This window comes from Calonectris borealis, chromosome 9 (assembly GCF_964195595.1).
Source record: "Calonectris borealis chromosome 9, bCalBor7.hap1.2, whole genome shotgun sequence".
Lineage (NCBI taxonomy): Eukaryota > Metazoa > Chordata > Aves > Procellariiformes > Procellariidae > Calonectris > Calonectris borealis.
Window position 1 is genome coordinate 18,353,384 of NC_134320.1, and position 27,697 is coordinate 18,381,080.

At 38.8% G+C, this 27,697-nt stretch overlaps 2 protein-coding genes across 3 annotated transcripts in view; one reads left to right on the forward strand and one right to left on the reverse strand.

Moving 5' to 3' along the window:
• Positions 1-27,697, forward strand: part of PSMD1 (proteasome 26S subunit, non-ATPase 1) — a 74,118-nt gene that overhangs the window by 27,685 nt on the left and 18,736 nt on the right. For both annotated transcript variants that reach the window (XM_075157142.1, XM_075157143.1), the window contains exons 17-18: positions 20,712-20,826; positions 23,879-23,995. In XM_075157142.1, coding sequence (XP_075013243.1) covers positions 20,712-20,826; positions 23,879-23,995 — 232 coding nt within the window. The remainder of the gene's footprint in view (positions 1-20,711; positions 20,827-23,878; positions 23,996-27,697) is intronic.
• HTR2B (5-hydroxytryptamine receptor 2B) lies at positions 694-11,081 on the reverse strand. Its single transcript, XM_075157169.1, has 3 exons — positions 10,254-11,081; positions 3,848-4,048; positions 694-1,827 (listed from the first exon to the last, which is right to left on the reverse strand). Exons 1-3 carry the CDS (start codon positions 10,561-10,563, stop codon positions 953-955), a joined length of 1,386 nt encoding a protein of 461 aa, XP_075013270.1. The 5' UTR covers positions 10,564-11,081; the 3' UTR covers positions 694-952.

Here is a 27,697-nt window from a genome sequence, read left to right on the forward strand (position 1 = left end):
AAGGCTTTCACTGAAGTTCCAATGGTCATAAAAAAGGAAGTTTGCTCATATAAATTAAAGGGATGTTCCAGGCACTGCCTGTCCTGTTTTACTCATGATCATTGATGTGGTATTGTCCTATTTTGGTTAAATACTCTCATTTTCTTAGTATGAGGAGAACAAAAGGCAGTTCTCTGTGACAAATCTGACAATACCAGGTGTATGTGTATGTGAGAGTAGTGGAGATGAAATTCAGGTGGGTAAGAGATTCTGCCCACCCCTCCAGTAAAACCACAAAGGGATAATTTCAGCACATGGAATTTTTTCTCACCCTACTAAGAACCAGTTTTACCCCTTGTGGAATGGGCACTTACACCTTTTGGTCTCTGGAGTGAGTGATCCTGCTTGTGAGAGACATACCCTCAGAGAACAAGAAAAGCTCGTACTTGGTTACGCAGTCTCAGCAGAGGAATGTATCTATAGGAGGCAATGCAGTGAGCTTGTGTGCTGTTTTGTTTACACAAAGGTGCATTTAAATTAAAACCAGCAAGCTTGTATATCCCCCTGCTAATTTCATTGTAGAGCATAAACCTACAGAGTGTTCTGTCTTCTTGCCAGGGTGAATGTTAAAGTAGTGTTTGTACAGAGATGCTTTTCTTATAAAAATGTACTTTGCATAGTCTGAAGATGATGACAACTGAAGTCAGGTGCTCAGACTGATTTAGCTTTTATTTATTTCCCTCTTCCTGTAGGCTACAGTTCTGCATTAGTCATTTATCATGGAATGAAGTTGTGGTTGCCACCATGGGGTTGGGGTTAAAGAGGAGACTTTGGAAGAGAGGAATTAATACAAATTTGTAAGATATTGCTTGCATAAATAACAGAAAACAATAGTATTTATACCCTCCTATGGCACAGTTACCTAGAATAATACATACAGTAATACTATGATATGGACATGGCTGCCATTCCACTATACATAGCTGACTTGTTCTTCTGTTTTATCAGCCTCATTCTCTGTGAGCAGCAATGTATCCAGCAGAATGGCTGATGACCCTTGGATGGGTGAACTCCTCAGCCTCATTGGGCTCTGGTACATAATGGGGTTAATCCCATTTCTCATCCCATGCATGACAAAGAGCTTGGAATTTTCTGCCACAGAGCTTCTGAAAGAGATCCTGCTGGAGCGCTTCCGAAGGGCCTTGATAGGCTTTGTGGTCTGATAGTTGCAAGTGATATACCTGCTGAAAGCCTCCCTAAATGTTTTGTTGAAGAGTGTATAGACAAGAGGGTTCACTCCTGAGGATACATATCCTATCCAAACAAATATCTCCATAAGCTTTTGAAAAACCTCCTTGTTGCAGGAGTTGCACAGAACTGAACTTATGTTTGTTATGAAGAATGGGCACCACATCAACAAGAAAAGGAAAAATACAATCCCCAGAACTTTTGATGCCCTTTGTTCGTTGGTTATTGTTTGCATGGATTTCCTCCCAATTGTAGATGTTCTGCAGATGTCGTTGGACAAAGTCTTGTCCTTTCTGGAGCCATTTAGCATGGCCACCTTTTCTGGTGAGGAGGCAGATGTTGTGTCACGCTGAAATACTGTGGACACTGTTGACCAAGTGAAACGCTGAGGTGGCTTGTTGATCAAGTAGGCCTTCTTGCGTAGCACTTGGATTGTCAGAAAATAAGTGACTATCATGATAGCGAGGGGAATGAAGAACGCAGCCACTGATCCGTACAGAATGAAGTCATGAAAACGATCAGGCATCAGGACACATGTGATGTTTGTAGAGGTGCCATTTCCATCTTCAATGCCTCTGATAGGGATCGGAATAGCAATGCCTACAGGAGAAAACCCAAGTACTTCAGCATATGGTAATCACTTGCAATGTCTTTTTTGGCCCTGAAGCCTCAGGTTCTCTAAAGAAAGGTAGTTCCTGAGCTCTGGAGCAGGCACAGGGTGTTGGAGAGAACGTAAATTGTTGAGAGCATCACATGCGTAATTGGGCAAATAGTACTTTGTGAGACTTGGCAAGCTCAGCTTTAACAGAGTGCCCTTTCTAAGGAGATTGGGCCTAACCCTTAGTGATTGAGGAAGTTGCCAACTTCTCAAGTGTAAAACACATTAATTGCTTTGACTCTAGTTGTTAGAATTAGTATGGCGTTTCCCTAATGCCATCTGCTTCCTCCCCTCCCCTGGGGTAACCTTTGCACTTTTTGAAGGGCAGTTTTGTAAATACATAAAACTTGTCTTTCCCTCTTATCTTAACCACATCAAGTGACTGGACACAGACAGCTGATTTTTTTCACCCTGCTTGACTCTTTCGTATATATAAATAGTTAAATAGAATTATGCAGTGTGTGTTTGAGATGGATTTGTTGTTTAAAGTCTCTTGCATATTTAAGAGTGTTTAAATGAGGCTAGCTAGCTCTGTAATTCACCACTCGTTTAAAAAAAATGTTAGCAGTCTCGTCTTTTAAACGAATTTTTTATAACCACTAAATTACAGTCAGCACTTCATTTGCCAGCAGTCTGACATTACAACAAAAACAACAGGTTCCTTGCTGTCTGGTGAAGGTTACTTGTGCTATGTTTCCTGATACCACTTAATGAGATCTAGGGATTTACTGTATTCCTCTGCTACTCTGCTTGCTGAAGTTGGTTGAAGGCAGCAAGAGCAAAATGGTTTACCCTTCAGCCACTTGATCCCTTTCTTAATAAGAGGCACACCTTCAGATACAGCAAACATTTAAAATGAAGATTGGACCAAATTAACCTTTGATTTGGAGAACCCTGGCTCAGCTGCAGAGTACTTTTGTGTTGGATAAAAAAGAAATGAGAAAGTACAGCACTGATTAATAACAATAAATTGGGCATTAAAAGGTCAACTTGCAAGTGTCTTGTCATGCTAAGAGTTTCCTTTTTTTGTGACAAAATAGAGATAGCATCTCTTCTCCTATCATCACAGCTCTTCCAGAATTTTTTTTCAAATTGGAATTTTTGAGTTTAGGCATGTATGGCTTGGCCAAGAAGGTGGATGTAACCCATTCTCCTGTGCATCATTGGCCTTAATAATCCAGAATAATTTTGTTCTTTCTCTTGCACACAAAGCATACTATGCCTATAGCTGCCTGCAGCATGCATTAAATTATTTGAATTAAATGTTTTCACCTCCTAAGCTCATTTAACAGATTATTTTTTTAAGCATTAAAGACAGGTGAGGTGCCACATGCACATCACAGAGGTGCTAATATAAAAGTTTATACATTGGCATCCTTTATATAAACTGTTCAGTGTTTGTTTTGCGGTTTTGGTTTTGTTTTTTTTTTTGCTTAGAAGTTAGCCTTTCTATATGCTACATTGCCAGTGCATCTCAGTCTTCATGAATGTTACAAGCCACTCATTCATCTTTCAATCTCTGATGTAAGTAATTAAACTTTTTTACTTGCTTCATGGGACAATTGTAAGGCACAGATTTTAGCAGAATCTACTCAAGGCTTAAAATTGTGTTTGCAACAGAATATATGGCCACAGGAACATGAAATCTTGCTTTCCCAGGGGACATGCTATGCATGCAGATATTGTGTTCTGATTTTTGGACTTTTAGGACCATGAAGAAGAGTGATGATTATCCCTATTCAATCCTTGCCCTTTCTGGTAAGCCTGATAAGAGCAGTGGTTCAGGCAGGTTTTTATGATGTAGCTATGTATGATCCAAGAGGTGGACTTAGGCCAGCCCAGGTGTTAGGGTCTGCTAATCAATAGTACTTGGCCAAATTTTCCATTTTGCTCAGCTTTCACCTATTGTTTTGGACATGAACAGCTTCTGCATTCCTTTTTCAGTCTCCGAGTCTCACATACCTATGGAAATGAGCCAAACCACGATGATTTTGATGATTGTTGTAGCCCATGAATTGTACTGACTAGCCTGGATTGGCTTTTTAATCGCAATGTAGCGGTCTAGTGAGATGGCACAGAGGTGCATGATGGAAGCTGTGGAAAAGAGGACGTCAAGGAACAGCCAGATAGGACACAAGGCAGTTGGAAAAGGCCAGGCATTGTCTGAAAGAGAACAGAAAACTCATTAGAATCTAAGCTTTTTGACCATTTTCAATGTGTGCTCTTCCCTTGGCATCAGTACCTTTGGGAAGTTCATAATACTACAGGAACCGAGCTTCGCCACTGCCTCAGCTAGATTCTGTCTTACGTTTTAGATAGCTTCTAACTGGCATGGTTGGTGCCATCGTATTGATCAGGCTGTTTGTGCTTTATTTTCATTCACAAGTAGTTTGTATTGCAATCCAGTGCTAGCAGTGTTCAATTTGAGGTGCACTTAGTGTTGTGTATCTGTAAGAATGTTCTGTAGTCCTAGGGAAGAATGCGTGAACACAAAAGCCTTTTCTATTTCTAATGGTAGAAGTTGATCTACTAAATATACTCTACTTCCTTACAAAATTCAGCTGTACTCAATCAGTAGGCACATTTATAGTATTGCCAGAGAAATCAGTTCTTCATTGAATGGTGATTAAGAGGAAAAAAAAAAAAGGCATTTTAACAAATCAGATTGGTTTTAATCTCCTTGCTCTGAATAAATAGATCTGCGTGCTGAGAATGCCAAATGAGCTGGACTATTGTAATGCCCAGTCTTATCAATGTGGTAATGTTGCAGTAGTTTGAGATTAAAATATTTTTTCATAATGTGACTGATAGATGGAAATGATAATGGTGCTGCCTTGAATTGAATTATAAACTCCAGACATAGCACGTACCTGTCTGCACTCTTACCTATGTTGGGAAACTTGCCTGTTAAACAAAGAGAACGGATGGATGGAGCCCTAAACTGAACCTCACCCATCCCCAAAGCAGTGGACTCCAGGTGAGGATGATGTAGGCAGTGAGGCAGAAGGGAAAGAGGCGGTCTATTTTCAAATCATTAACCAATAGGTTTTAGTATCTAGCTGCATATTTCCTAAAATAGGTATCATGGTTGAAATTATGCTTCAAAAAATTATTCTGTCAGGCAGGAATGAGAAAGTTATCATTAGTATATTACGAAATGCTTACTCATATTTAATTTTGCTATCTATACTTTCAGCTGGCAGTAAGGTATGGTGCCTTTCTGAAGGAAAAAAAAAAAAAAGGAAAACCAAAATGTCTTGTGGCTCGGGCTTCACATGTTTTTGCTCCCTCCGGAAAAATAAGACTATTTCTTTTGACTCTGTGATGAAGGATTAGTTCAGATAAAACGTGAACAATGGAAAGTGTATTCTACATCTTGAAGGATGGCAGATAACACGGCTGGATTTCAAGTGAGCAGCTAATGCTGCTGTAGAGAGTCCTTACATGCTGCTCCCTGGATTATAACTGTTTTGCTTTCTGGAGAATTGCAGCGTGATAAATTCTTTCCTTTTGTAGTTAATTTACTCTTTGCAGAAGAAAACCCTCAAATATTTTGCATTAAAAAGCTCTTTTCCTTCTTTTAAATATAGATGCATTTAAACAGCTATCTGATGCAAATTCAACCTTGTACGTTTTTATGAGTTGTAAGAGCTTTTGTTAGTTGATAAGTGCAACTGAACAGAGAAAGCTTTGTCTCTTCTTTATTTTTGTCTTGTTTTTGACTGGGTGCAGAAGGCAGTAAGTTGTCACATTCATGATTATAGATAGCATTATGTACTATTATGTTTGTGTGTATGAGATGATGGTTTTTTATCCAAACAAGATCAGAGTAGACTTTAAATGCAGTAGCTGATAAGAATTGAAGAATATGGTTATTATTTAAACAAAACAAATATTGTGAAACTGATCCCTTAAAGTCCAGAAGAGTCACGTAGTTGTCTAGGATTCATACTGTGGTGTATTTTGCTTTTACTTATTTTGATTTGTTGGTTACACCTGTGTTAGAAGCTCTGTGTCTAGTGTTTGAGGGACTGCTCTGGGCTGAGATTTTGTGCTTTCCTGGTGGTGGTGGTGTGTATCACTGTTGGCCTATTGTGTTAGTTTGGGAGTAGGGAAAAGTTGGAATATTAATTTCCCCTCAGTACTCAGAAAGCATCTCTGACTCTTGAACATGATGGTGACCTGCTTGTTTGTTGTCCTGCTTTATAATTCAGACAGAAGGTAAAATGAGTATGTCCTGCCAAGTGGTGATATGAAGCCATTAGAAGGTCATCCTTAGTTTGGATTGTTACAAGTTCCGATTCTTCTAGTATAGATCCACACTGTTGGAGCAGACCAGAGCATTTACTGGGTTGACTGAGATTCTCCACCTTCTTTTTCCTTAGGAGTTAAAATGCTGATTTAAACAAGCTAGTAGATTGGATTTTAAAATTTTTTTTTTAAATGCCTGGGTTACCTGACAAATGTGCCTTGCCTGAAAACTTGTCTGGTTTCTCCAACTGTCAGGTGGTATAAGATAAAAATATATTCCTCCTTCCTACAAACCTTGCCTCAGATCCTCCCAGCACTGCAGCAGTGCTGCTATTGCAGATTATTTTTCTTATTTTGAGTTAATACAAGATAAAATACATGTTTTAAGATTTATCTTGCATCTTAAGAGAAGATGAGACAATTGTCTACCCTTGATTAATCTTTGTTTAAGAAAAGCTTTATTTATGGAAAATACCTTGGAAACGTGTAATCCTTAAAACAAAGTACAGTATAGAAGAGCTGCCCTTGCTATAAGCCAAAAGGTTTTTTGAAAGCTTGGGAGAAAGCACTGCTTGTGTACATGTATAAGCATGATTAAGAGAGATCTTTAAATAGACTTGGAAACCGTTTATTCTTCTGTTATAAGGGCTGCTGAAACGTGTTGCCTATAAAGGATTTTGTTGCTGTTAGATAATGATGCTTTCACTGAGATGGAAATTGGATATTTTTAATCACTAGCTGACGTAAGCTTAGGGTTCAATCTTCAAATTGGTGTGCGTGTGTAGCCTGCGTGTGTGGTGTTCACCTCGTGTCAGTATTTGGCGTTGTGGACTGCATAAGCCTGGCGTTTCCAGGCTTCTGTCTTGCTGTTTCACCCCCGTGGCTGCCTGCCTTTATTTCTCTGCTACAATTACAGCTTCAACAGTAGTTGTTCACTGTCATGTAGTTTTTTGAATATAGCCAAAGTAATTTTTTTTTATTGCTTTGTGAGGAATAAACCTTTGTTTTCTTACTTATCTTTCAATTTGAGATTTTGGAAAGTAGCCCTCAATTAAAGCAGTTTTCTCTGGTAGTTTGCACAAGCAAGAAGGGAAGATTTGCTGTGGTTCGTCATCAGTAATGGGGGAAGATTAAGACAGCGATTGCTTGTGATAGATTTTAAAAATAATGGTTTGCAGCCTAGGACGATCAGCGTTACCTTCTGATTTTTAAGTGGATGAATATCAGGAATAGAGAACATATTTTAAAAGATGGTACATGCCTCCAGGTAACCCATTGCCCACCAAGCCGTGGACAACAGACTTCTTCCTGCTGCAGGCTTTGCAAATGAGAGGATCTCTCCCGTTTATTTGCTAATACCACTATCCGATGAATAACAACATTTTTGCTTTCCTTCAGTAGTTCTGAGTGTTAGATATTTGGATAACTCTTTTGAAAGGTAGATTTCAGAGAATGCAATTATTTCCTAACATGCTCTCCTTTTTTTGGAAGAGATGAGAAGAATTTAGCAAGCAATAAAAGCAATGAACTATTCTATATTCTGACACTCACACTCCTAAATTAAAATTGCAGTGTATATTTGTACCAGAGTACATTTTGGTTGCTCTGCTGAGAGTAAATAATCTGCTGCTCATTGTATTATACCTGCGAGTGAGTTACATGTTTATTTATTTATTTATTTTTAAAAGGGGCAGCTCTTTATTACGGAGACAGTCTATTTCTGAAGGTTTTTCTGTAAGCGTACCATCAGGGCATGGAGCCAGTATCTGTAGTAGGTTTAGAATTTGAACGCTCTGTGACACATTAGTTTTTACAGTCAGGATCATTTAATGTGACTGCACTTTAGTTCACACCTTTTCCTTCAAATATTCTCCACATAATTAGATATCAGTCCCAAATCGGAAGCATAATATTTGTATTCTGTATCTAGAAGCTGCACCCAGCTATTTCATTATTATGGAAACATTCCTGTGTGGAAGTGCCAGGAGGCTGGATTTAATAGGTTCTCTGGCTATCAATGATTATTCATGTTCAAGTAGTTATCTGGCTAATGTAGCTTCAAGATTTAGACTTGTTATGTATTTAAATGTCTGTTCTAGCTTCATTCCAGTAACTCCTCATGTTTTGCTCATGCTTTGAACTTCTATAAACACCTCAGCATCTTCTCCCAGTCGGTGAAGAGGCAAAGCAGTTTTTCTGGTTGGCTGCCAAAGAGAGACTTGTATGCAAGAAATTTCAATTTTAACCACTGCTATGTGAAAGGCTGGTTGCAGTCTTACTTAGTTAATTATAACTAATTTTGCTACTTTCTTGTAAATTTCCTGCAACATGAAAGATGCTTTTGATTGACTTCTAAATTAAGATTCCTAGCATGCTTTAAACTGTTGTAACTAGGGCTTAGCACTGGATTAATTGAGAGATTAAGGTGCAATAGTCTCTTTATAAAGTTAAAAGGAAATGAATTATTTGTCTAGCAAAATGAAAATAATTTTAACAAATCCAAAACAAAAAAATTCCACCACCACCAAAAAACAACTCCACAAAATCCAGAACTTGCCTTCCCTTTCTATTGATTGCTAGTCCAATACTAGTACTTTTTATGGTTAGTAGTTTTTTATTATTATTATTATTATTATTTATATTATTATTATTATGAGGCCTTTGGCAGTAACTAAGCAGTTACAGTATCTGTGTGTAGGTATGTATGTACATATCTGGTTTTTGCCTCTACACACACATGTGCACATACATGATATACGAAGGTTTTTTATAAGTGACTGTGTTTTTTTCGAGTTAGAAATCACTGTCCTGGTCATGTACGTTCATTTTTTTCTTTTTAGAAACTGTTGCTTGAAAAAAGGCTATTTTATGATCTCAACACTGAATTCTGACCTCCAATTCCTATTTCTGTTTAGGGAGCAGCAGTCTGTAATATGCAGAAATTCAGTCTCAAGGCATTTAGTGAATAAACACATTTGTTAATAAAGTGATACCAGTCTTCTGCAGCAAACAAAAGCTACTGATGGCCTTTCTGAAATAAAGTTTATGGTTGTGTTTGCTTGTTGCTCAGGCAACTCTTAAAGATCTTGCATAGGAAAAATGGAACTCCTGCAGCCTTTCATTATCTAGGGCTCAGTGGTATCTATACCTTAAAGATAACTGTGTAAATTCGTAAGTTTATTAAAAAACCTGTCTTGTTGATTTTTTTTTTCCCACTTGTACGATACGAAAATAGACCATTTAAAATGTATTCTTAAAGAAACTTTAGGAGAGAGACTTTCCCATGGAGCTGCCTCTGATTAGTTGTCAGAAGCAATATCTGAAATAAAGCTGGGCATGAGAGAATATGAGTGTCATGCTTGTTCTGTAATGACTAACTAGAAAGAACATGCCACACCCAATGTATGTTCATGTAAAAAATACCTATTTTATTCCATATGAACCAGACTAAATGATAAATCTGAGTCTCAAACATTAGGTACACGGATTGAGGCTTCTTTGGCTTGAGAGATGAGTTAATTCTTTGGGACGCTTTACGAACCTGCCGCGTTCTCCAGGGTAGGAGAAAATCGGTTTCTCTGAAACTGGTACTGGTAAAGTTTGTTGTCACTGTTGGTACCAGGAACATCTCTGACTGCTCATAGAGCTTGAAGTCAATACTAAGGTAAAATCAGGTGCCTGACTCCTAGAAAGTTCCAAATCTGTTCAGTGCACTGAACAGATACCTAGTCTTCATTTCACGTTTTTTAAGAGAAGACTGCCTGCAATTAGTGTGGTGTCCAATAGAACAGACACCAACATTGTGCTGATGTTAAAAATAATATTACACTGTACAAAATGTAATTTTCCATGTCCATCTCCAATTTAGTATCAGTTCTGAGTCTCAGGTGATTTTTTGAATGGTTTGTTTCAAAGGAAGGAATATCCACAGTGGGTATACTTCCCATAAAGATACTAAGCTATATTGAGGTGAGATGGGAGAGAAGATTTAGCAGCCCTCATCCAAGTGATTTTTAAAATTGTAATGGTGGAAAGCAAACTGTTTTTCTGTTTGAATTAGACCTCCCCAAATTGTACCCCATATGCTAGCCTGATGAAACAAACGTGCTGTACTTACCAAACAATATCATGAGAAGGGCAATTGGCATCACAAATAGACCCACGAGCAAATCTGCCACCGCCAAAGACGTCAAAAAGTAGTTGGTAGCATATTGCAACTTCTTCTCCAGAGACACTGCCAGTATGACAAGTATGTTCCCCCCGATGGTGGGGATTATCACCAGGAGGATCAGTAAAGCTGCCCAACGCACTTTGTTTCCTTGTTCGTCGCTTGGGTAGTCCTGCTTGGGTTCTCCTGCTACTGAGAGAGGCGACAAAGATCCATTGCCAACTCCAGACCTGTTCAGGAAATGTGAAGGATAGGACATTTTTGTGTCCAGCAGAATGTATTCAGGAGCTGTATTTTGCGCAGGAATTGTGTACGGTGTAAGAGTTCACTGTTCCTCTCTGGTCCAGGATGGTCCTGAAGAAGGGCCAGCATGGTCAGTATGGTAAACTGGTCATCTGCTATTTTGAGATACTGTAACCATGTCTGAGCCGGTATCCAATTTTTTTATCCTGTGCCTTGCTGGGCGCAATTAGGTCTTAAAAATGAAAGTCCTGTCTTGTGTCCATCTCTGGTTGGTAAAGTTCAGTGGTCTGGTCTCCCCTTTACAGCGAGGTTCAGGTTTCAGAAGATTATAGGAGACAGTTCAATAGCTGTGAAAAGTAAGCAGTGCATTAGCTTCCTCTTTTTTTTTTTTTCCTTTCTACAACGGTAAAAAGTGATAGATTAATTTGGATGCCAAATAGTTACCTTTAGATACAGTGTACGTAGATTTGCTCTTTGTAAGTCCAAACTGATGCAAAGGCAGATGCTTGCGTTGTGTATATGCAACTCCTCCTCTCCCGAGTATCTAGTCTCCAGCAGCGTGTGCGTAGGCAGGCAGCAGTTCCCATATTTCCCCTTATTAAGAATCCTATTTCTCCACAGAGGGTCACCCCCAAAATATCTTCAGAAATGATGTATGAGGTTTCCCTTTTAATGTCTACAGTTCGTAATTTATCAGGTGAGGGTCAGGAAGCTGTAGACAATAAAACACTGGTGACAGTCTCAAGGGGACCACAAAGATTTATGGAACTGAGACACTTAAATTTACCCATTACTTGAAGGGGGGCGTGAGTAAACCGCTTGTTTTTGTAATCTGAGCAGGGCTTTTATTAAGCACAGCCTTTTCTCTCCCTCTCTCTCTTTCCCTTTCTCTGTCTCTGTCTCTCTCAACTCTGCTGAAGACTTAACGCTTACATTTCCCCCTTCAAGCAGAGACTAAAACAGCTGTCATGGCATTAAGCTGAACAAATGCTCGGTTACTGAGAAGATTTGATGTGTTGCAATTTTCAGGTGAAGAAAGCCTTACCTCTTTCTCTTGCGTTGTAGTAGAGTTCACTTTGCATCCAGGAAGATCCTTTGTAATTTTCTTTTTCATCACGTGGTGGATTTTAAGATAAGATTTTTCACTACTTTCTGGAAAACAAGTTGTTCATTTGGTTTTGGGGTTTATAATTTTTCTAAAGCTTGTCTCTTTGTGTGCTTTTGTTCAGCACTTATGTTTCTTCTAACACCAAGACTAAGGATTTCTATTTTGGGAAAACTATATTTCTTACCCAGGTATTTTCTGCAACTCTTGAATGAAGGAGAAGAATCATTCTTGCCACATTTTAAAAAAGATAGAAATAAGATTGTGTTCTTTTTTTGCTGTCCTTCCTCTTCCATTCTTTTGATGACTTTACTTAAGTGATCAGCAGAGTCTATGTGCAGTTTTCTCTTTGTTCATTAGCAAAGCTCGCGGTCTGCTGCTACCCTTGTTTGTTGATTGACTCATTCCAGTGTATCCAGCTCCAGTGCTTGAAAAGCAGGGAAGAAAATGAGTGGGGGTTTGGCTGGAAAAGAGCCAGAGAGGGTTAATTGATTCAGTGCTTCAGTACTATAATGTATGCTCCTTGTAGCTGTATCAGGATATGCAGATCCTGTAAACGACCCTTCAAGCTGCAATATCGTAGCTATATGCAGGGTAGCGGTAGCAAGCGTATGCCTGTGCGCTCCCTTGCTCTCTGGACGGAAGCACAGTTAACCCTAAGAAGTTCTGCTGCCCTGTAAACACTCCAATTTTTTTCTTGACTAATTTTACAGAAGTATTGTCTAGCACACTATTTTAATTGTGTGCACTGTTACTTTAAATCTTTCTTTATGCAGCTGCTTTTTATTATCATGAGTGTTCTCTTTTCTTACCTTCCAGCTTTCAGTCAGATGTGTGTATGGTCTCTAACGTCATCTTCTAATTCTGCATTAAAATGGAAATAGTTCTCTTCCAAGGACATTAGCTGGACAAGTGTGTAATAGAGTCCTTGAGTTTAAGGCCAGAAGAGACCATGAGATCATGATCTGACCCCCTGTATGTCACTGGCCATTACATTCCATGAACTGGAATTGTGCTCACCAGGCTTGAGCTGGGAATTGGGTCCTCAGTGAACTGTGAATCAGTTTATATTTGGGTTTTTTAAACAAAAACATTCATATCTTTAGGATACAGCTACTTTGGGGCCAAAGAGAGAAAGCTGCTGCCAGAAATTAATAGAAATACTTGACTTAAAGTGTGTTCAGATCATACAATATAATTTCCAGCAAAGTAGTTTTCACTTGTTCCTTATTTTTCCTGTTTACAGGAAACCTTCAGTAAGATTCCATGCTATATTCATTTGCAATTGACTTTTGATATCTTTGTTCTTCAGAAAAGTATATATTAGGAAATAAAGATTAATCCAGCTATGGTAATTCTGTTTCCTTATCTGACCACCTCCCCATTGTCACCCCTGACAGTACTGAGAGTAGAGCACATGAAAACATACAAAAAGCAGAAATCAAGAGAAGACAATACTGTATTGGCCAGCGAGCATTTGGATTCAGTTTTCCTTAAGCTCAACTATGTCTAATCAACTTCTGTTTTATTTTATAAATCTTGAAGGCATTAATCTAACTGTACTTGAAGTCTTTACCAAAATTTCCAATGGATTAAACACACCCAGTGTTCACTTTTTCTGATTGTACAGATGAAGCTTGTTTTCCTTCATCATTGACACTTGAGCTATTTTTTTCCTTGTTGAAAGGTGGCTGGAATTATTACCGCTTTCTGGAGATGGAGCTATTGGCAGTATGTCTGCATCATAAATGGGAAGGAAAAAAAAAAGTCCCGGAGTAAAACCACCAAAGTATAGTAAAAGTTAGATTAATCCTTTAACTTCAGTGGTCTACTTGTGGGTGTATGCCGCGTGCAGATTTTCATGTCACATCTCTGAATTTAAAGAACAGAATTAAAACTTCTGGGGAAAAAATAGACAATGCATCTATCAGAACCATCTGATAATCACCAGCATCAGTTACTGATGCAAGTCTGTGTTGGAGCTGAAGCATTATCTTGAAAGAGGTTGGTGGGGTTTTTTTCCACTTTTCACATTTTCTCTTTCACAGCGCAGTAGACACTATCCCTCAATCACTTCAGTGTGGGGGAAATGTCAGAGTTATAGAAGTGTAATTTTGTCAACTTGAGTTCTGTATTACCGCTTTATAAATTTTCTTCACAGATCTTACCATCTGAGAAGCATCGCTGTTGGCTACTGCAGTAAAGAGTTTTGGTCAAAGTGAAAATCAAGTGTTCCCACTTCTCTGGAATGCCTCAGTGGATGTTATAATGTCATTTATATGACAAAATCATCTCTTCAGCCACTAGAATGGTTAATTAAATAAATTGGGAGGGGGGAGGCACCTTAATGAAGCACCAGCTGAAGGCCTGCAGATTGCTCTGAGGAAAGCTGTATAAATGCATTCATATCTAATTGAAAAGGAAATGATTTTTTTAAATGCAGATGAAAACAGAGTTTTCCTAGGAACTTGTGGAGGAAGATGGTATGAGTTTAGTGGCACGTAGGCTTGCATAGCATATATACCTGCTTGGTGCATTGTTTCATTTCAGATGGCTAGAAAACTTATCTGCCTTTTATGATGTTTTTTGAACTTTCCCAGGTTGGAATCATTTCTGAGAAATACATCCTCCTGTGTATCTATTACAGATCTGTAGCAGGTTCTTCACTGCATGCTTCTGGCCAGGCTTTTTGTGCAGGCCTCTGTCCTGCCCCCATGTCCAGGTCCTCTCCTGTGTTAATATGATAAACCTTAAATCTTCCTAGACCCCACTTCTGGTCACCGTAACTGGAATATTTGAACCATGCATAGATTTTTTTTTTTTTTTTCCCCTCACCCCTTGCTGTTATTTCTGTTTTCAAATTGCCAATACTGTTTAATTTGAATGGAGCCACGTCTACATTAGACGTGAGCTGACACTGGTGGCAATGTTGATCAATCGGTGCATATCCCTCGAGTTCATCTGCTGCGCCTGTTGGCGGCATTCAGCCTCATCCTCCTGACAGTGGGAGGCTTCCTAGAAGTTCTCATTCTTTAGCAAGTCTTGCTTAGGCAACCAGGAGGCGTTTCAGAGAAAAACATGGTGGAGAAGGAGGCTGTGTTGCACATGAAATAGTTGCAGGAAATTCCTGGCATGGGAATAGCTCGGATCCTTTTTGTCAAGAGAGAAAGAGACGGTGTTTATACCCATGCTTAGTCTACACTGAAATACGTCAGTTTGTTGCATTTTTCTCTGCAGGTTTTCCGTCTTCTATGTTTTCTCCCTTCTGCTATACACCCCCCCTCCAGAAATGACTGCAAATGACTGGAATTAGATATCTGCATTCCTCCTTTATTAACTCATTCATGGATGAAATGAAACTTCTGTTAAGCTTTTCTTTTTTTTATCTGTCACTGCACTACCAAAGTAACTTGTGGAAATAGTTCTGTATCAAATGATTAATTCATGTCCAATAGTTTAGAAAGTCATAAATATTTAGAATCTTTTGAAATATGACTGGGGAGACTTAATGAGGAATTTAAAAGATATATTTGACATTGTTCTTTAATTCTCTGACATTTCATTTTTCACTGAGTTGTAAAGCCCTTAAATATTTAGACTAAAAAATAAGTGTATGTTAGTGATGCCTCAGATGCTTCCATTTTTAGTCTCAATCACAAGACCAGTGTGATGGTTTATTTTCAGTATTCTGTTTATTTACTTATTGATGCTACCTTATATACATATACAGGTTTTATGTTTAAATATTGCTGAAATATAAAGAGAAACGGCAATAGTGCTCTAACCTTCAAGATCTACAATTTACAGAATTGGAGATAAACTGTGCGAAGGTATTTGGGTGTGATTCTAACTGGGTTGTGATCTAAGAAACTAAGTGGAATATGGTTCAAGATACGGCAGTCGAGTTTTTTTAATTTGTCTTGTGGTGCTTTTGCATGCCTCTTGGAAAAAAAGATTAAAATGGATTGTTAGACAGAGTCGATGTACCTAACGGCATTCCTCAACTTTCAGTAGCCCAATAAGGCTCTTGTAGGTAAAGCCTACTGAGAATTACAGTGTCTGCAGATGTTGCAGTTGTAATTACCTTCAGAAAAAAAAACAGTTTAGGTTCCTTACAGATTCCTAATAATGCTGCTGTAAGAAATGTTTCATGGTGAAAAGGAAATACAATTTCAGGGTTCTCTGCAAACTGTGGAGAACCTTCCATGGTCAACATCATGGATTGAAAGAGAACTGACCACCTTCCCTGTCCAGCTGATCTGTTCTGGTGGTTTTGTCCTGTTAGTCTGTGTTAGTAACAATTGACATCCTGGTTTTTATTTTGTGAATTTTTGCACTGAAGGCTTAAGAAAAACTTTCTTTCCTCTCTCTTTGTAATGAAGTAATGAAGAATCCAAAACTTTCTTTTCTTTCTCAGAAATTTTAGGGCGGTTACAAGCTAAGTATCAGCTTTTATATATATAATATTTATATGTATATAAATGTCACTTAAATTTAATTATATCCAGGAGATGAACGTTCCTAGGAATGAGGTCAAAGTTGAGGCTAAGGCTAAGGTCATTGGGCAGGAATTAGGCAGCTCCTTTCTGTTCTCTCTGGTTCTGGTTTCAGTGAAGATTCAAACTCCTTAGCCACATAGGGTGTTTGTTTCTTGTGGAGGTTTTGAGAGCAACCAGTTGGTGAGTAAAACTAATAAAATGCTAGCTATTATGTTTTGCTGAGAATCTCTCATTACTGTCTTGGTGCATCTTTATTTTTCTTTACGGTTTTGTTAATGACTTCTGAAACAAACGAAACTGGATCTTGGAGGAATTTCTTCATCTGCAGCCCATCTATCACAGCAGTAGAACTTATCCTGGTGTAGGGTGGAAACAAAGCTGTAACTGACTACTGTGTTGAAGTCCCACAGAAGAAACTTTTAGGCTTTTTTGGCTTCTTGATTCATTTAGTTTCCTGGTAACAGAGAGAACAAAGTTGAAGCTAGTTGTGATGTTTGTTTTTTGTATATGGGTCTGGGTTCACTGACATCTGTGTTTTGATGCCTTATGTAGGAGCAGTTGCACAATTTTCACATTAAAATAAAGGAAATAATCAGGCCGTTCTTTTGTCGTCATTTTGCTGTTGTAGTAAAATGTAATTGCAAAAGCAAACTGCTTGAGCAAAACCAGTGTTAGGAAAAAAGGAAGGAATCAGTGCATTAAAGATAATTTGGTTTAAAAATAGACATTGCCTATCTTTCTAAGATATACAGCCCAGTTTAGAGATGTGTCTTAGGCTTTAATGTAGGAATTTTTAGATGAAATTACTGGGCTCTGTTATGGGAAGGTCAGATTAGAGGACTACGGTATGTTGCTTCTGTCCTCAAAATATACTAAATATACTCCAGATTTAGAATTTTTACTATGACTTTTAAGAGGTGGGGGGGAGATTGTGTCTGGAGAGGAAACTTTTGCCCACTACATCTCCAGATGTTATCCTGGTATTTCATGTGATGTTATCTTCTATGTTTAACTTGCAGTAATGACAGATGTCCGTATTAGGACTGACTAAGAGGAGCCTGTTGTTGGGTGTGACTTCTGATAAACCATTTATCTTTTTTTAGTACTGCTTTTAAGTTTTCTCACACTTTGTTACTTCTCTCCCTCTCCCATCAGAGGTTTCTACTCAATAACCACATTGTTTCAGCCATCAGCAGAACAGAGTGGTGGAGGTCTCCAGCTGGGAGCCAGAGGGGTGAACTTTGTTTGGGAACTCGCGTGGGGCTTGGTACCAGTGAAGTGGAAACTTCCTCCATCAGCAGCAGGACTGCCCCTCTGTTGAGCTGAATGTCAAGTCAGCAGCTCGTGTGGCTGTGTTCTAAATGAAGGGTGAAAGCCTCGGGCCAGGGGGAGGAGAACGTGGTCATGTTTTAAACATATTCCCCAACTGCATTGCCAGTTGGAAGTAATGCCATGGGAGCACGATTGCAGCCTGTAACTGCTTCTGAGGGCTTTTTAATTTTTCTTTTGATCACTTGACAGAATTGTTTGCGTTTTATGAATTTTATTAAGTATGGGTTTGGGTTTATATGGGCTAACCTTTGGCAACAGTGTGTAGGACTTTGTAAAGCATCTAAGCCATAAAGCGAGCCAGCAAATGTTATTGCTTAAGCATTGATGCCAACAGTGCTCCTGTGTACTGAAGTCCTGTTCCTCTGATAAGCATATTTACAAGGCTCTTCAGCTTCCTCAACCCGGTTGTGGTTCTGCCTTCTAGTTCTCTCTTACGTGGGAACACACTTTTTGAAGATTGTGGGTTTGAGAAGACTGTGTTACTGGGGAAAGTGGTGGACCCCTTAAGTAGCTTTAACTCCCAAAGTGGATTTACAGAAGGCCCCCTGTCAAAATGTTTGACCGTTTTACGGATAGATTTGAGATAAAAGCATTTAAAATAATGGCCACAAATAATGTAAATCTGGCTAAGAGTTCCAAAATCAATTAGTGTACATTAATCCTGATTTTATAATAAAAACTGTGTTGGAACTTCTGAGCCTTCAGACACAAAGATGTGACCCAAGTTAATGATCCTATAAAATCCAGTTTTCTGACCAGGAATTTAATGATTAATGCTTCAAAGTGCATAATCACATCTTTGCCAGAAGATGTTTTTCTCTTCTTTGGCTCACAATCTGCCTGTTCAACATTTGCTGAAGTAAAGCAAACACAAAGGTGTTAAGAGTCTTTGTGCAAGAGCTGAAGTCTTCTGTGCAGCTGAATGCTTGGGCTCATTTATTATAGGATTTGTGATTCCTGGTCTCCACATCAGCTCATTTTTAAAAAAACATTGTCAGCATCCAAGCTGTTACTTGAACAAGAGACTGACAGGTACTTTTAAATGTGTCTTTTAGTTTATAGTCTTAACTTCTACTGCTTGCTTGCAGGACAGAATTGTTCATTTCCCAGCTCTTCCCCCTTTCTTAACATTTGTCATCATGGCTGCATCTTAGAGGCAGCAGAGTTTCCAGCAACTTTGTGTTTGTTCCTCTCTTCTTGTGTGTATTTTTCTGCTGCTGTTTGTTTTTTTTTATTAAGGTGGTGGTGGTAGATGGGATTCTTTCCCCATGTGGATATTTTAGGAAAACTCATAAAGAAACAGACTGTTGGAAGCAGGGGTGAGGTAGGAGATCTGGGTACTTGCTGCCATTACTGCTGAGGGGTTGAGTAACCTCTGAAACCTGGGTGCCTTCGGGTCCCTTCAGCAATTCTGGAGGAGGACTGGAGTCTGTGTGGTGGTGCTGCCTGTCTGCGATCAACTGGAGCAGGAGAGAGGAGTGTAAAGAGGTGTTTAGGACTAGTTATCAGAGGAGACTTTGGGAAAATGTTGAAATGGGAAGAGATAATAGCTAGAATAGAAATTAACTGATTTTGTGTGTAGAGTATAACTGAAGTATGAGTCTTTGGTTATACGAGCATGTCTTTGGTCCCCAGTTACAGTGAAAGAAGAAAATGAACTAGATTATTGCTTAAGGTCTTTTTTACTTCTGTTTTCTATGATTCAGGTATTCACTTAAGTAAAACCAATGCTGGAGCGTACTCTGTAATGGTTTTTCTACCTCTTGAGTTGTTGAGTGCTTTGATAGACAGTGATCCTACATGATGCTATATTTCCTGTATACAAGAGGTAATGCTGCCACCCTCCAACCTCCATCCTTCAGTATAGCAAGCGTAAGAAGGGAAGCTAAAACTAAGGTGTTCTTGTTTCAGACTGAAGTCAGTTTATAGTCAAAGTAAATGGCTTGCAAGACTGCTTTTAGGATTGTGAATGTGACAATTAAAAAGCTAGTCTGGACTGCAAGACACAGTGAGAGTGGATAACCAGATGATGTGCACTTTGAAAACAGACATAATTAAATCACTTGCAATTTATAGTTTCCCATCTGTCTTTTTCATGAGCAGGTACTTGCCAACCACATTCCTGCATTGCTCTTGTGTTCATGGTGTCATGAGATTGGGTAAATTTAACAGATTAGCTGCGATAGATGTGCTTGCGATGAGTTCAGAATGCAGACTTGTCTGATGCAGAGATGCTTATTTTACAAACAATTTTGCCTTTGCTGCATTAGAAATGCTGAAATTGGCAGTGTATGATATTGTGAAGTGGTTTGTGTGGCATCAAAATTAAGAGTGACAAATATGACTACAAAGACAGGAGGGAAATGAACATATCCACACCTGCAAGTGAGTTCTGCCTTACTTCAGAAACACTCAATATTCACAAGACTGTTTGCATTAGCAACATCACAAGACTGTTTGCATTAGCAACCTGTGCTTCTTGCTGTAGGAAATTAAGGGCTCCCTTTCATCTCCCCCAGCACTGCGATAGAAGTTCTGTTGCCGTAATGACCAACAGGACACTGGTTCCCAGGGGCGAGGCATGGAGCATATGCTCCCTTTTCAGATCTCTTAAGAGGCAGCAACATCACAGCGTGACATTGTAAGGAGGCAACAACAGACATTGCTGATACACTGGTTGGCAGTGTGTGTTGTATCAGCATTTCCTCACATGCTTTGATTTACAGCAATAGGTGGGGATGAGGAAGAGTCAGCAGAAGCAGAGATTGCAAAAGGGAGTTTGGGACCCATCAACCTTGAAGGTTGATTGAATACTGGAGTTGGGTCTTGTGTCTGCTGATGGGAGATTTATATTGTGTCTCTCATGGAGAGTAAATCTCTGCTAGTGGAAAGTGTCACAGCAGCATGATTCTAGAGATGAAGACCTCAATCTCAATGGGTATGTCATTCTGCTGGGTAATCTTTTAAAGGCAGAAAATATGCACTAAAAAGGAAGACTTAGTAGTGGGAACTGTGTGTGATATCTGCAGTGGTAGAGAAGTTTATTCATTTGTGCACTTCCCTGTTCTCCTCTCAGTCCGTTTGTTCCACCCCTCTGGTTATGTTTTGAGAAATGCAAAACATATGGTGTGGAAGGACAATTTTAAATTTTCCAGTATGAATGGAGTGAAGTCTCCAATTTTGAAGAACAATAATAATAAACAACATTCTTTTTTTGCCTTTCTTTAGGACTCCTGAGCAGTGTCCAAGCGTGGTTTCTTTGTTGTCAGAGAGCTACAATCCCCACGTGCGTTATGGAGCTGCCATGGCTTTGGGTATCTGCTGTGCGGGCACTGGAAACAAGGTAAGGACCAGAAGCCATCCGTTGCCAAGGCTCTTTCTGCTCTCACCTTCCACAGAGACATTTGTGCGAAAACGTCACGCAGAGATCAGATTTCTCACACATGTACGCTGCTAACCAGCTGGACTAGAGCAATACTTCGTTAAATTCTTTAATTGTCCTCGGCATAGAGATTCTTTTCCTGCTTGTACGGAATAGATAAAGTAGAAGAATGTTTTTATACATTATTGCCACGTTCTTGGAATTTTGTCTTCAAAACTTTTCTTGGAGCTTTCTTACTGTCAAGTTGCCACTGACCTTTAAACGTATGTTCCGTACTCCAAAATCAATATTCCTTTGCCCTTGGAGTTGATCTTTTACAGACTGCTTTAGGGGGTACAGGGAGGTGCCAGTGACAGGAAGACAGCAGATGTTTTGCATAACTTCTAACTCCTTTCTTCTTTTCTGTGATACACAATTCATGGAAGATCGATGTAGTAAAGCCAAGTGCAATGAAATTTAATGAAATTTACTGTAGTTTCAGGTGTATAATTCACAGCCAGTAAATTTTATTCTCGCTTTGTAAGCGTCAGTGAAGGATAATTCTCACAGATGGTAGCAGGGACCTTTTAGAGTAGAAGGATTCCCACTTCTGCTGTGGGAAGTGCGTGCTCGTTGGGACAATCAGCAAGTAATCTTGGGGATAAACTTCCTCTACTTCACCCACATGTGTACGTAATCTGTACTGGTACTGAATCACAGTTTCAAAACAGGTTCACAGACTGTTCATGTAGAAGTAATATTTCGTGCTTCTGAGTCTTTGATAAATCTCATACTTATCCGTATCATCCCTTCCTCAGCTGGTATTAAAAACTTGGTCTGTGGCTCTTGCAAGTGAGTGCTCCCCAGCATGTCACTTGTGTTGTGAAATACACAGAATACTGACATGCACTGCCTGCTGTCTTCAGTATCTAAAGCATGCAGACTTGAAAGCAAACTGAAAGTCCTATTTTTATCCAGGTTGCTTTATTCTCAAGTGGAAAGTGGAATCAAGGAGCTAATTATTTTTAACCTACTGCATCTGACAAGTTGATTTAAGTGGAAATGCTTTTAGTTGTACAAAGAAGTCTGTTTTATTTCCAGATACATTGTGTGATAAAAACCTAAACCATCTGATTATACACAGATATGTGTTCCAGAGCTTATATTAGTAGGTTTTGAAGGCCCAAATATATTCAACTGTGAGGTCAAAGTTCAGCTTTTTGTCATAGTTGATGTTCCATACACAGTGTTAAATGTGTGCCAAAGAATGAATGAGTCACCTTCAGGTGGCGAAGCACAGCCTTCAAGATAGCTCAATTGGAAAAAACAGTCTTAAGTGAAGGCATGATATTATTCTATAAGTGGTTCTTAGAAACAGTGTTTTGTATAAAATCAGCTTGTTTTTAAAAGCTTCACCCTGACAGAAGTAACACCGAGAGGGGTCTGTGCTGGGAGACTTATGCACTCAATTGCATTTGCTCACGTCCTAAGTTTAAGTATGGACAGGAGAGAGCTCTGTACAAGAGATTGTCAAGTGATTCTGCCTGACTTCTGTAATCAGAAGATCACATAATAGATTAGAAGAGCTCTTTGAGCTTCTTAGGGTGGATGTCTAACTGTTATCTCTCCTGTTCCAAAGAGTATCTAACAGCTTGCTTCACATGCCATTTCAGAGTGCTTTTAGAAAGCCCTTGCGTTGCCACAGACGAAATTTATCTGTGCAGCCCATGGCTGTACAAACTGCTATTTAAGGTTTTTTTCCGCTTAAATCTGGAGAGCGTGGTTGGTGAAGGCTGCCACTAACAACTTGCTGCTGTTGAACGGGTAGTCTTGGTCCCTCCTGCCACCTTTTGCTCTGTCTCATGTCCAGCTCCCTGGTGAGCTGATTCAGACACAAACTCACAGAAAACTGACCCAGATAACACAACAAAAAAGGGAACAGTTCTCTGTTGAATTACCAAGCTGGAAAAGCTCACTGTGAGGTGAGACAAGGGCTGTAGCTAGCACAGGGAAAAGGGGAGAGACTGGATAGCTGAAGGGAAATTGAGGAAGGAGAGGGATCTTGTTTTGGCAGCAGTGAGTTTAGATGAGCTCAGTTGTCTTGTGTAATGTGCACTGAGGACGTTGCATGGTTAGAAATGAATTTGTCTGTGATAATTCTATGTATGTTTAAGTCATGGCTTTCCAAGTGGCAGAACTGTAAATGGAGATAAAAAATGTGCCTAAAGATAGGATTTAGTCTGAGATGCCTGCAAATTGCACATGCTAGTCTTGGGTACATCGAAGCAGCATTTATTACAATAGGCTCTTTTATAGCTTTTCATAATCAATGACTGCACTGAAAGGAATGCTTATTAATAGGTTATCATGGATCATGTTCCTGTTGCACTTAGCTGGGAAGTTACTGAATTTGAAGAAGCAATAGAGTGTTTTGAAATGTTTTCAAAACCTAGATTTACTATATGGGTCCTCAGAGGCAGCCCCACTTGATGTAGGTTTGAAATGAGTGCTTTCATGTGATGCTAAATGTTACAGGTTCTAACAATAAAGTGTAAGGCCAAGAATTTGGGACCTAGATTGTTTTAGCATCTCATTTTATAACCTCCAACATGTTGTTTGATATCTCTGGTTCATTTGTTCCTTACACAGAAAATGAAGATAACACTGATGTATTTTATTGGGAAGAACAGCATAGAAAGTGAACGAATAATTTATGTGTACTATTTAAGACATGTCAGTAGTTCTAATGTGCTGAATGCATCTGTTACTTACAACAACTGTTTATCTGTTGCCCTATTTCTGCAGGTAGATCTTGTTCCATCTATCAGCTGGTTTTTGTGGTTTTTCTTTCTTCCTGATTGATGAAAATCCACAGAAATACAGATTTCTGCTTTATTTATCAAGAACAGGCAAAATATATTAAAAAGTATATCTGATAGCATCAATCTGATAACTTTCCATTGGAGTACTGAATCCTGGGATAGTAAATATAGTAGTATTAACTTTGTGACTGCTTATTTCTTGGTTTTTTTAGGAAGCAATTAATTTGCTTGAGCCAATGACAAATGATCCTGTGAACTATGTACGTCAAGGAGCTCTGATTGCCTCTGCCCTTATCATGATCCAGCAGACTGAGATTACCTGCCCAAAGGTAATGTGGCATACCTTACATACCGGCTTGTTAGGTGGAAAAATGGTCTTGGACGCCAACTCTTTAGTGCGTGTCAGCGTTGGCAAGACGGTACGTGCCTTGTGAAGAGCCAGAGCTGAATGCAGAGCAGGAAGCTCCTGCAGGGATCAGAGCGTGCACTTTGAATGGGGGAGCGATGCACGCTGATTGAAACATGCCTGATGGATAACAGCATTTTAACTCTAGGCGTTACGAGAATGAGTGCTCTTTCTTAAAAGGTCTAAAAGCATCTTGTAATGATATGAAAGTGACTGTCTTCCACTAACGTGCACTGAGTCCTGTATGCTCATGATTTATGTGAACACCATTATTTAGTAAAGAAGTTGGTTTTGATGGTAGTAAACTTAGTTTTGGATGTGGTCACACTGCAGAGAAGTCCTGTTATAACTATGTTTCTTTTGTAGCTGGTCTTACACTTTTCAGGTGAAACAGTTTCTGCTGTCAGAACTGACTTTGTGGCTCTATAGCAAATACATTTTTTTAACGGAGTTTTTCTTTCTACTCAGAAGGCAAAAAGGATTGCATATGCTGTGTTTAGCTTTTAAAAATAGATTGCCCCATGAATATATGACAGATGATGATATGCAAACATTTGTACAGACTAAAAGTCCACATTAATAGAAGCTCTGAGGTTCCACATTTCATCTGCTCTGGTGAGTAGCTGGTACTTTGCTACTCATCTGTCATATATGGCTTGCTTTTATTGAGGTCATTTTAGAAATTGAACTGTGATAAAAACAGCCACTTTTTTACTGCATTTGGATGGGGAGAAAGAAAAAAACCTTTTCATCCAGTGGAAAATTTTACTTGCGAAAGTCAGTGAAGGAAATCTACAAATACAGGTGTTTGGGTATTTCCAAGTCACGGAACATGAAGATTTGCTGGCAGACAATTTGTTCCTTTGAATTATTTAAAAAAAGGGAAAAAAAAAAAAAAAAGAAAAAAAAAAGTTAGTTTTCACTGAGCAGAATCAGGGAGCGTTGTTTATATTATCAGAATTGTAGTTCAACTGAATAAGCCAGTGGAGAACACTAGAGTTCTGTTGGGTCCCCTCGTCTTCCAAAATACAAAGTCTCTGTAATGTGAAGTTGAATTATCTTTCTGTGGAAGGAAACTGCTTGTTGTTTTTATTGTTTCTTCCTTGGTCAGGTGCTTGGAATGCCAGCCCTCAGTATAGGAGATCGGGTTTAATCGTTCTGCGCTCCTCTAGTGTTGGGCAAAGTGTGTAGCTCTCCTGTGCCTCAGTTTCCCACCTGAAAGAAATAAGGATGATACTTTCTTCTATGAAAGGTCATTATGAAAATAAATTCATTTTAGTTTGCAGTGCACCCTAGTCCTCCTGGGATGGGAATTGCAGACTGCTCTGAATCAGTCAGACATCAGAGACTGTTGTGGATTACTTGCTCATAAGTAAAAGGAGTATTTTAAGGAATATGCTGCCAATTAAGTTATTTATTATCCATGGGAAACTTTTTTGGAGCTCTCTGCCAGTCTGAAGAAAAATTATTTTACTCTGATGTGAAAGGGTGGAGTTCAGAAAAGTAGCCATTTTTGGATTACAGTGACATATTTTGATCTGATTAGATTCCTAAGTGGCATGCTGGTACACAGTGTGCCAAAGTGTCCAACCTGATGTATGTATTTGCATTACTGGATAAGCAGCTAGTAAGAGGAGCATGATGGGTTTGTATCCCACAAGCTGTACGTGTGGTCTTGATGGGGTTACAGAAAAGCTAAATTTTATGTATCATTATCTCACTGCTGCTAAATACTTCGTGATGCTTTGCATGTGAGAGACGGTGACATATAAAGATTAAATATAATATAAAGATAAATAATATAATAAAGATTGTGACATATAGTCTGACCAGCTTCCTGTCATTACTTTTCAGGTTTCTCTGTTCTGGGATAATTTTTTTCTGGTAAACTTCTTGTTTGTGAGCTTTGGGTTAGAAGGACTTTAAATTCTCTGGTGATAATTTGGCATGAAGATGGTAGCAAACAATCTTCCTTGAATAGATTTAGATTTTTCAGGAATAAAATAACTTCAGAGTTTTGAGAGCTGGGCGTTGCAATCCTGGAATGCCAGCAATAAACAGAGATTTAGGAATCAAAGTATTTTGGTTTAAAAGAAATCGGTTTTGTTGTGAGAGTATCTAGGTGTATGACTTTGAATCACCTTCACTGTCCTCTTTCTTTTGTATTTGTCTTCCCCTTTGTTGTGCTCACTCTTTATTTAAACGAATAATTTAAAGAGTTTAAATTTAAATAAAGAGTTTGAAAGAAGAATTGTCATTATATGGAGGTCCTTTAACTTCTAAGTTGCTTAAGTGCCAAAAGGGGTAGTAAATCTTGTGTAAAGCTGATTTGGCCTCTTTGGAGTTGAAATACAATTCCTCCATGTGCAGCCAGCATGATTTTTCCTGACCTCTGTTGATACATTTAAGAACTATGTTAGTGCAGGATATAGAACAGTAACAAGTTTATTTTGTGAAATGGAATCCTAAATTATAAATGTGATGAGATCATTGTAACAGAAATCAATGACAACTTCGTTAGGTATTTGTGACCTGCAGGGCAATTAAGACAGCAATTTTGGAGACAAACTACATGTCTAATATCTTGAATTGAATTTTCTTTTTCCTGTTTTTGTGTTAGGATAGTCATCTTGGCAAAATAAGAAGATAATAAGCAAAGTCAAGGCTCTTCCTCCATCCTCCTTTGATCATCGGCCTATTATCTTTAAGATCTTTAAGATGTGAAGAAACCAGGACCAGATTGCTTTCCCCCCTTCACCATTTAGATGAAATGCTAGGTCTTCCTAGGATGCAAGAATGATTTTTGCTGTGTTCTAGTAGCACCTTCACATTCGTTCATGTAAGCCTGTTACTGTTAGATGCTTCTGCATACTGTATGTTCTTTCAAGAGAGCAAGTGTATGCAGAATAACTTCAATTTTTGAAGAAGATAAACTGTTTCCATGTTCTATCTAAAACCTGTTTTATTAAAAACAGATTCCTAAATACTCTTGTTTTTAAGAACTTGCATTTGCAAAAAGCATCATGCACATCACATCACCTGCTGCTGTTTCCCTTAGTTAAGGGACTGTTTATCAAGTCTTAATCTTAACAATCTCATGGGCTTCATGTGCATGAATGTTGACTGCTAGAGGGAGCAGTGGTAAACAACCTCATAAATGACAGCCCCTTGGGTTTGTGGTAGGAAATGGTGCAGTATCATTCTCATGTCTTAAAGCCTGCGTTGTTTCCTCAGTGTTAAGCGTTTGGCTTCATTTGAAATCAGTGGCATGTTGTTTTGGCCAGCGCTAATTGTCAGAATAGTGTGTGGGTATTGTTGTAAAGATGAAACGATTCACGGCCTACATTTTAGTGTTCCTCCTGGAAGTCGCCCAAATAAAGTTCTTGATAGCATTTCCAAATGCTATAAAATTTTTTAAAGTGCTTGAAGATTTCAAGGGAGAAACAGAGCCTGTGGGTTTCATAGCATAATAAATAAACCTATTCAATAGTTTGGGATGTGCTTGTTGCTGTGATTTGAAGGGAAAATAGTAGCAGATTAAAGGGCTCTACTAGACAAGCTCTGGCAGATTTTGCTTCAACAGCTTAAGAAATTACTGTCTGTTGGCATCTTGCTCCATTTTGTA